Raw genomic sequence first — 9,616 nt, forward strand, 5'->3', positions numbered from 1 at the left:
GCTTCCTCGTCTTGCTCACATGCTCTCCGCCGCCGTGCTTTAAAGAAACGGAGTAGATCGAGTCACAGAAGCCACAAAAATCCGAAGCGTAAACCAGAACGACCCTTGATGAAAGGTGAAAGATACCCGACAACGCGTCCGTACGCCATATAGATGGCCAACACCGACACGCGCACCTACTACAACACAAGTGCGAGCTTACCGATCATTCTACTCAGGGGTGGATTTAGTTCCCTTTTTATCAAAAAAAAAGATTTAGATCTATCATTTTATATAATAGAACTAAACACCATACAAAATTTTGAGCAAAAAGGTGTCTATTCTCTATTTTGGATTTTAGCCTCAAGAGGCAAAAAAAAAACCAAAAAGTCTCAAAAGGCCCTGATGAGGATAATAAATTCTGTATTTTGAATAAAACTAAATATGACCCTGAAAATTTTAGCATTTTGTATTTCATTATTCTAAAGTAATTGGTATTTTGCATTCTTTGGGGAACTAAACACGCCCTCACTATCGTTTTCTAAGGAGTCAAAGATTTTTAATTTTAACAAAATATATGTCAAAATTATTGATTTTATGATGCAAATAAGTATCATTAGATTAACCAAAAAATATATTTTTATTGACAAACTTAATTGGAGATCTAAATATAAATAATATCTTCTATAAACTTAGTCAAATTTAAGATTCTTTGATGACTGCTCATGAAGTGTGATTTATATTCTTTTTATTTAGGAAGGAGGTAGTAATTAAAAACTTATGTAAACTAAAACATACTCCACGCTTTGCTATGGGATTTACAAAAGAATTAAAATGAAATTAGACTAACTACATATAAGATAGAATAAACTATTATAGATTAATGATTATGGATGGCATGACTTACTAATGATGATAATTAAATACACGTGGTAGTGAAGTGCTAAGGTGAACGACTTGCATGTCGAGATACTATGGCTAGTGGGGTTTAGGATTATAAGATAGATATAGGCTTTTTCTAATGATTTTCTAAAACACATTAACGTAGACACACACGGATATGCATAATGATTTATTTATAATATGGATGTATGTGCACATACCATCTTTGGAGACACCTTTAATTTGAGAGGTTATATTAGCAAATCTTGAGATCAAACGTGTGTCCGGTAAAAAACTTAAACATTGGCGGATTGGTTCCACCACTAGTATTGAAAATCTATAAAAAAATCATTAGGCATTTATGGTCAATGAAAAAAAAAAACAGACTAGGAGTTAGGAGTAACGTTCCTCTGTTCCTTTTTTAACTATCATTCTTACTACTTGAGAAATCAAACATACTTAAAGCACGGTGAGCAACTCTCTCTCTCTCTCCCTCTCTCTCCATCTCAAAAAAAAAAGAACTGGAGAGATATGGGCATATGGACTTGTATTTCTATTAGAAGAAAATAATTAGAAAAGAGAGGAAGTCTTGATGCGACATTGCACCCATGTAAATTAATTTTTCAACACAAATTTGTATTTAAATAAATATGCAGCATATCCTAAAGTAGCTAGAGCATACCTAATTAAGATCTTATTATCCATCTTTTTTTTACGCAAATGGTAACATCAATGAGAAAAATGTTTATCTTGACATTTTCTTTTGAATGAAAATTTTTTCCTTACACATGTGTTCGAATCATGAGTTTCCATGATGGAAACAAGTGACAATATTCTTGATCGAAACAGGCTATCTTAAGAAATGGCAACATCATCGAGTAATAAAAGACAGAAAGAAAAAGCATATGGAACCACAACTGAAAAGGCGCGGCAACGACAACGTAGAAAGCTGAACCAACGTCCGTTCGTCAAGCTCAAAGTTGGTAGCTTTAGCTTAATTGTTCCTCAAAGATAGCACCAGAAATTTGCAAATGAAGCAAAGGATGCTCCAGCGACGGCGAAACGAAAGTCCAACCCCCAACCGATGCTGAGACCTTTGTTTCAACTCGCAGGCAACGGTTAGGCCTCGTTTAGTTCGCAAATTTTTTCAAAATTTCCTATCACATCGAATCTTTGGTCGCATACATGGAACATTAAATATAGATGAAAATAAAAACTAATTGCACAGTTTACTTGTAATTTGTGAGATAAATCTTTTGAGCCTTACTTCTTATTTAGACAATGTTTACCAAATAAAAACAAAAGTTCTACACTAGCCAACAACGCAAATATACAAAGCCTTACCGCTACTCCATCAAAAGAAGCACACGACACGAGAAACGAAAACAAGATAAAAAAAAGTTGCGATTTTTTTTACCTATCAATCATCGATATCTGTACATAATTTAATATAAAAGTTAGAGTAAGACAGTGTATCTACATGTAGACTTGGATAGTTTGATTTCAAAATGAACAAAATGATAATAAAATCTTGGAGAGTTGGAGTCGCCACGCGACAAGCTGTTGCAACGTAGCTGACTAGCTGTTTGAAACCTTTTAGGGGCGTGAGACCAGCTGCATGCTGCCCTGCCTGGCTGTTCCCTTTCCTGGCCCCAGACCTTCCGGGCCGCGAGATCGGGATCCGACGGCGCACACGAATCTTGACGTGCCCACCACCTCCTCTTACCTTTTCTTCTGGCTTTCTTTCTCCTCTTACCGGAGACAGACAGCAAGCCTACCTTCCCTTCCCCTGTTCCGTTCCCCCAGCGTGCGCGCTCGATCTCTCTGCGGCCCTCCCTCCCGAGATCTCCTCTCTCCCTCCCTCCCTTCGTCTCTCTCTTGCCGACGATTACGCCAGGTGCCCAGGTCCAGGTCAGGTGTTCTTGGGGGCCGAGGTCGCTCGCTGCCGCCCTACGCCAGGTGCCCAGGTCTCCTCCGGGCTCTTCGCCGGCGACGAGCACCACCGGCCAGGTACGTCCACCACCCCTTGGTCTCCCATTCCTGCTGTGCGAATCCGAGCACCCCAAACCCTAGCTTGCTATTTGTATTCGGATCTGGTCTAATTACAAGCGTATATGCATGTATTATGCCTACGAGCTTCGATTGTTTTTGCGAAAAAAAAAATTATCTGGGCCCGCCCCTGGTGGTACATCCTCTTTGAATGCCTTGTCAAATGGCGCCCTCTCTTTGAATGCCTCCTGGAACTTCAAATGCCCAATGGTATTCATCCCGATTGCTCGTGTCTGATTGAAATGGCATTTTTTTTTTTTTTTTTTTTTTTTTTTTTTTGCAGGCTGAGCTCCACAGTGGTTCTTGGAGAGGTTTGTAACAGACTACACCTACACAAAGAAGAGAAAAAGGGATCTTGGAGAGGTTTGTGATAGACTAGTGGGGGTGCATACACCTACGCAAAAGAAGAGAAGGAGAAAGAGAGAAAGTTCTCAATGAATTGAAGTCCTTATGTCCAAAACAAGAGCAAGGTGCAATTGTACAAGGGGATTGTGGAAGGAGCATATCATATATTTGTAGGAGATAACTTTACACTTGACTCATGGGCGACTGGGTTATAGGGGCGTTGATAAACATCGTGGGGAGTGTTGCCATAAACTTTGGGACCAACCTTCTGAAGTTGGGACATGATCAGGTGGATATTACATGTTTCTGAATTGTGCTCCTTGTTCTTACTTCTAATATACTTCATATATGTGTTCCAGTGAAAAGATCAAGGTGAACATACATGTGGGTGCCCTAGTTTGACCCATTTAGTCAGCTGAGGGTGAAACCACCTTTAGTCTAAATTCATGTTTCTTTTACCAAAAAGAAAGCAGAAGAAAATGAACCCTAGTAACACCCTTTTTTGGTTACCAGATGACCTAGTCATTTCATATATAGGCTTCATCATGAGAAAATATTGCATTGACTGATTATTATCTTGATTGACTAATTAGCTGTTTCTAGTGCACTTGAAGGTGTTGTAAGCAATAAATTGTGCATTTGATGACAAACTGTAGGACGGCACGTCAAATATAGCTTGATTCCCTAGGACAATATTGGTAACTTCGTAACTAACCTTTGCTGTGGTACTTGAGCATTGTCTACATTAGTGCCTAACATCCTTTGAAATTAATGTGATTGTAGTTATTTTTATGTGTGGTTTGTGATAAAAAGGAACAACCAACATATGACTATGAGAAATTATGCGGTAAATAAGAAGAAACCGGCACCCAGTCTCATGTTGAAGAGATCTTGCACTTGCTGAATTCCCATGTGTGAATATGATGTTGTTTTATGTGGGAAGAAGAATAAAAAAATATGTTTGTTTTATTTGGCAGAGAGAAAAGCTTTCCTCAATTAACAACAGCGAAGGAAATGAAAAATTCGTTCCAAAGTCTGTTATGCATTTCCAGACTTGGAGAATAGGTAATCCTGTCTGCTAGAATTTATGTACTAATTTTAGAGTCTTTTCATCAAGGCCAAATTTAATGCTACATCTGCATTCAGGTATACTCTTTTTTGCTGCTGGGAACTGCCTCAACTTCATGTCATTTGCTTATGCTGCACAGGTTCTTTTCTTTGTCCTCAAGACCTCAAAAGAAACTTTAATTTATCATGTAGGATGTAATATGATATGGGAAACTCATGAATGGTTGTGTAAACATGTAAAAAATAAAGGTCTCATAGAACTGGATCTGTACCCTGTTCTTTTGGCAATACAGGAGTAGTGTTTTTCCATTAGTTCTTGGGGTATAAAAAGAAAAGAGCTTCTCAATCATACAGTTTCCATCTCTTCTTACTTCTTACTTAGAGCTAATAATGCCATCCACTCATATTTTCTTTTCTATTTCTAGTCTAGTCTTTTGGTTTGGACATTGATTATTTACTTGCTATATTGCAGTCACTACTTGCAGCTCTTGGATCAATCCAGTTTGTGTCCAACATTGCTTTTGCCTACTTTGTGTTGAACAAGACTATTTCAGTGAAGTATGTATGTTTCTCACTTTCTGGTAGCTGGAATGAAAATTACAATCACTACATGGAATCATGTGATTAATGAAGCTTTTTCTCTTCTTTCCAGAGTTATGGTAGCCACAACATTTATTGTCTTTGGCAACATCTTCTTAGTATCCTTCGGCAACCATCAATCACCTGGTATGGGCTGTTCCATTTGCCATTTCTACTATATGTAGCATCTGCGGCATATTTGCAATGTAGAGATGCACAATTTTGGTTTTTTCGTGGTTCCTATGTACTCGTGCTGATACTAAAATTATCTTGTCAGTTTACACGCCGGAGCAGCTGATCGCCAAATACAGCAATTTGGTGTTTGTTCTTTATTGCATGTCATTGGTCTTTGTTGTTGCATTTAACCACTATCTCTACAGGTGAGGCCTTGCTCGTATAACCCAATCTCTTCAGAAACAGGGCCATGCTCTTCCTTACCAGTTTAAAAACTTTTTTGCAGGAGTGGAGAAACTATTATTTCAAATAGTTCAAAAGATGCTGGCACACATTGGAGAACAATGTTGCCATTTTCTTATGCTGTTGTATCTGGAGCTATTGGGTCTTGCTCAGTCTTGTTTGCAAAGTCATTGTAGGTTATATTTTATTTCAAAAAAAAAAAATCCATGCATCTAGGATGCTGATTCTTTCAGATTTATTTGTTGCTGACTACCATGTGTTATCCCCCCTCCTTCCTGTTTCTTGTCCAGGTCTAACATGCTGAGGCTGACTATGAGCAGCAGATACGAGTTCCATAGCTGGTTCACATACTCAATTGTTCTTTTGTTTCTGTGTACTGCTGGATTTTGGGTATGGCTAACCTAATGCGTTGTTTCTGAGGCTACTTTGCTGCTGTTGTCTGTCTAATTCAACTTCTGTATGCCATATGTGACAGATGGCAAGATTGAATGAAGGGCTGTCATTATTTGATGCAATACTGATTGTTCCAATGTTTCAAATTGCTTGGACCTTCTTCTCTATTTGTACAGGATTTGTTTACTTTCAGGAATATCAAGTAGGTTCCTGTTTGCGATAATCAGATAATGAAATGAATCATGCATTGCTTAATTAGAAACTGAGGATTCTGTTTTTCTGCTGTCAGGTATTTGATACGCTCAGGATAATTATGTTTGTATTGGGCATGACATTTGTCTTCGTTGGGATCTCCTTGCTAGCACCCGATGACAGTAAAGGTTGGTAGAAGGTTGATTTTGATGTGCTTTCACACATAGAAGATTTTGACTCTTGTTCAATTGTTGGCAGCTGATACAAAAGGTGATTCGAGCACCACTGAGGACTCCATTATTGATGTGGACAGGTTATATTCCACGAACCTGTAGAAAGTTTGAAGTTTTGCTCTGTTTGCATTTTGTGTTCAGTATTGCATTCAGTGTGTTGATATATAACTTGGACATTGCAGAAATGGAAAGATGCAGATGGAGGAGACAGACACAGATGATAGCAACTCGTTTGTTACTTCTGTAAAAGTAAAAGCAAAACGTGTACTGTTGAAGGCAAAGGTCATTGGCTTTCTTTCTAGATATGATTGTACCATAGATCTGTCACAAGTCTGCCTTTCTCACTTGATCATATTTGCAGTCTGCATGCTCCATGTCCCTTGGACTTGGGGAGGACACGATAAGCGCTTCATCGGTGCTTGCCATGCCTATGGTCTCATCAAGAACAACCGGCTTCAGAGGAATCGGAAATGACCGTTCAAAGTATGTCCCTTTAAGAACCACAGATTGGAGTAATCTATAGCCGATGGTGGTATATAGATACACAGCAAAGGCCTTTACTTTTGATGTTGCCTAGCGGATGGCAGTGAAGTTTTTTTTGTTGCTTCCAGAGGCAATTGTTTGTTGTGATGATAGTTAGCTGTAACACCAGTGTATAGTTCAACGTTTCCCCCCCTTCAAAACACTGTCCATACCCAGCTGCATATACATGTGTAAGTTTTAGAATACACAACTCAAATGATTCAATTCGCTTCGTATTTGTTCAACCGTTTCAGTGGCTGGGTGTTGTGATCATCTTCTATCAGAATTGCAATTTCTTTTGCGGTCAGGCTGCGCTTACTGGGAAGGTACTGCGAAGGAACCGCAACTGGGACCGGGTTAGGTTAGGCTGGGTGTTCCAGCATGTTCATATGGAAAAGCTCGAGTAATGACGAGGCAAGAAGGGCATCTTGTTCTCCCAACTGTGACAATGTATTGCAGCTAAATCTATGGCCGCTGCTGGTGCAGCGCCAACGGTTTACCGCTAGGACAGCTAGATCATGCCACTCCCCTGCTCCAACAACTCTGGAGATACTTACTTGCCCAGCTGGCCAGTTTGCGCCCGCAACGATTCGTGGTCACTGGGAGACGAACAAATCGAAATTCAACAGCCTGGTGCCGTCATCTTAACTCTGTCCCTGTCGATCACCAGATTTTTCTTCCTGAAGCGTAATGACACATCGACACCGGTGGTCCTGGTCCTTGTGGAGGGCCGGAACACGTAGTTTTCTGACAGGCGCGAGCCGTGCTGAAGTTGCCGCGCAACCTCCTTGGAGCTGTTTCGTCGTTGGGCCGGGCAGCTGATGACAAGGACGCGTCCCGTTCCGGCCGTCGCTCGCTGCCTCATCAAAGACTTTTTACTCGCGGTCGTCTCCCGCCACCGCGTCATCGTGCTCTGCATCTGCTCACCACCTTCTTAACCTCCCAGCTTACTGTTTCGCCTCCTCGTCTCATCTCATTCTCATCACGCACTAGTGAGCCATTCCTAGGCTAGCTCAGCGCGTCTTCTTCCCAGTTCAGGCCTCGATCGGTTCTTTGCTGATCTCTCGTGCTGGCAGTCAGTCAGCAGGCTGCAATGGAGCGTCTGCGCCGGCGACCGCAGCCAGCGGCGATCGACATCACCTGGGTGTCGTGCCGCGGCGTCAGGTCGTCGCTGCCGTTCCACACGCCGTGCCTCTACGCGTCCGTCTCGGTCACCCCGTCGTCGGCGGCCACCAAGAATGCGCACGGAAACCGCCGTCCCCACCGCGTGAAGACGCCCACCGACCGTGCCGGCGGCGAGAACCCCGAGTGGGACGCGCCCCTGCGGCTCTACCTCCCCGAGCCCGAGGCCTCGCCGCCGCCGGCGGAGCGGGAACAGGAAGCAGCGGGCAAGAACAGAGCAGGCGACGACGTCCTCCTGCTGGTGCGGTTCGAGCTCAAGGCGGAGGTGGCCGTGCTCGGGGACGTGCTCGCCGCGTCCGCCGCGGTGCCGGTCCCCGACCTCGTCGCCGACGGGCGGACGCGCCGCGTGTCCTACCAGCTGGCGGGCCCCGACGGCAGGCAGCCCAATGGCGTCATCTCCTTCTCCTACACCTTCCACCAACAACGAAACGACGACGACGACCACCACCAGACCGGCGACGCCGAGCTCGTCGCCGCGCCCCCCTGCCCCACCTCGCCGGTGTCCAGTCCCGTCGCGCAGCCACCGCCTACGACCGCGGCGCCGCGGCTGTACCCGGCGATAGAGTGGCCGCTGACGGAGGAGATACCAATTTACCATACACCGCTACCACTAGCTGGGGCTGCGGCCGTCACGCTCGCTAACTCGCGGTACTACCCTCCTCCACCGTCGTCGGCGACTCCAGTGGAGGTGGAGCCGGTCGCGGTGTACCCGCCGGCGCCAGAGACGTCGTCCTGCAGCTTGTACCCGTCGGTACTGCCGGCCAGCGCGATGTACCCACCGGTAGACCTTGCTCCAGTGAGCTGCTATCCGCCAGCGCCAAGATGGGATGATCGGTGTTTGTACAGCTGAAGTCATCGTTCTTGGTTTTGGTTTTGTGTATGCATGGTAGTTCAATTGATTGACCGTTTCTTCGTGCTAGCCGGCCGGCCGCCTCCGCGTTTTAGCGGAGCCAGCGCGCGGCGTGTGTTCTTTACTGTTCTTGGCTCCATTTTCTTGGTATTTTTTTAACTTCGACGACAGAATACAGGCTTTTGTGGAGACTACCAGAGAAGAGTAGCAGCAGCTCAGATTATTCAGAAATGTTAGAAATCATGTTCTTGCTTGCACACAAACGGATTCGAACCTGTTGCCTTATTAATAACCTTAGATGAGAAAAACTAGTGGAAAAAACTCATTAAGAGAAAAAAAGTACAACAATTGATGTTGGTGGAATTCGAACTGAGACCTTGCCTTTGCGCGTAGCCTACCACTCCACCTATCATTCACTTATCATTCACTTGTATCTATATTAGAGTTTAGTTCCCCACATATTATCCTAAACCGAGTATATATTGATTATTTAAGGCCCTAAACGGATTCGAGTGGAAAAGTTGTCAACTATAAAGCTCATAACTTTTCAAGATCTACAACTTTTATATTGGTAATTTCTCCATCCGAGATCATTTACAAAATTTAAATTTCAAATTTGAGAAATTCAAACGTAGTTTTCGACGACAAGATGATTTCAAATGAAAAATTATCAACTACAAAGTTTCATAACTTTTCGAGATCTACAATTTTTATTTTGATAGTTTTTTCAAACGAGATCATTTGAAAAACTCAAAAAATTCAATTTGAAATTATTTCTACGGGCGGATTTCTTAAGAAACCACCTGTAGAAATATGATTTTTATAGGCGGTTTCTTAGGAGAACCGCCTGTAGAAATACATGATTTCTACAGGCGGTTTTGTTAGGAAAACCGCCTGTGAAAATTGATTTTCACAAGCGGTTTTT

At 42.9% G+C, this 9,616-nt stretch overlaps 2 protein-coding genes across 2 annotated transcripts; both read left to right on the forward strand.

The window, feature by feature from the left end:
* LOC8056808 (probable magnesium transporter NIPA8) lies at positions 2,599–6,897 on the forward strand. Its single transcript, XM_002452134.2, has 14 exons — positions 2,599–2,871; positions 3,194–3,544; positions 4,233–4,320; positions 4,402–4,463; positions 4,796–4,881; positions 4,976–5,049; positions 5,180–5,282; positions 5,363–5,491; positions 5,610–5,709; positions 5,795–5,914; positions 6,002–6,092; positions 6,163–6,217; positions 6,320–6,419; positions 6,499–6,897. The coding sequence occupies exons 2-14, from the start codon at positions 3,452–3,454 to the stop codon at positions 6,658–6,660; spliced, it is 1,263 nt and encodes a 420-aa protein (XP_002452179.2). The 5' UTR covers positions 2,599–2,871; positions 3,194–3,451; the 3' UTR covers positions 6,661–6,897.
* On the forward strand, positions 7,530–8,955 carry LOC8056809. The gene has a single exon (XM_002452135.2). It carries the CDS (start codon positions 7,753–7,755, stop codon positions 8,689–8,691), a length of 939 nt encoding a protein of 312 aa, XP_002452180.1. The 5' UTR covers positions 7,530–7,752; the 3' UTR covers positions 8,692–8,955.

The sequence above is a fragment of the Sorghum bicolor genome, chromosome 4, assembly GCF_000003195.3.
Source record: "Sorghum bicolor cultivar BTx623 chromosome 4, Sorghum_bicolor_NCBIv3, whole genome shotgun sequence".
NCBI lineage: Eukaryota > Viridiplantae > Streptophyta > Magnoliopsida > Poales > Poaceae > Sorghum > Sorghum bicolor.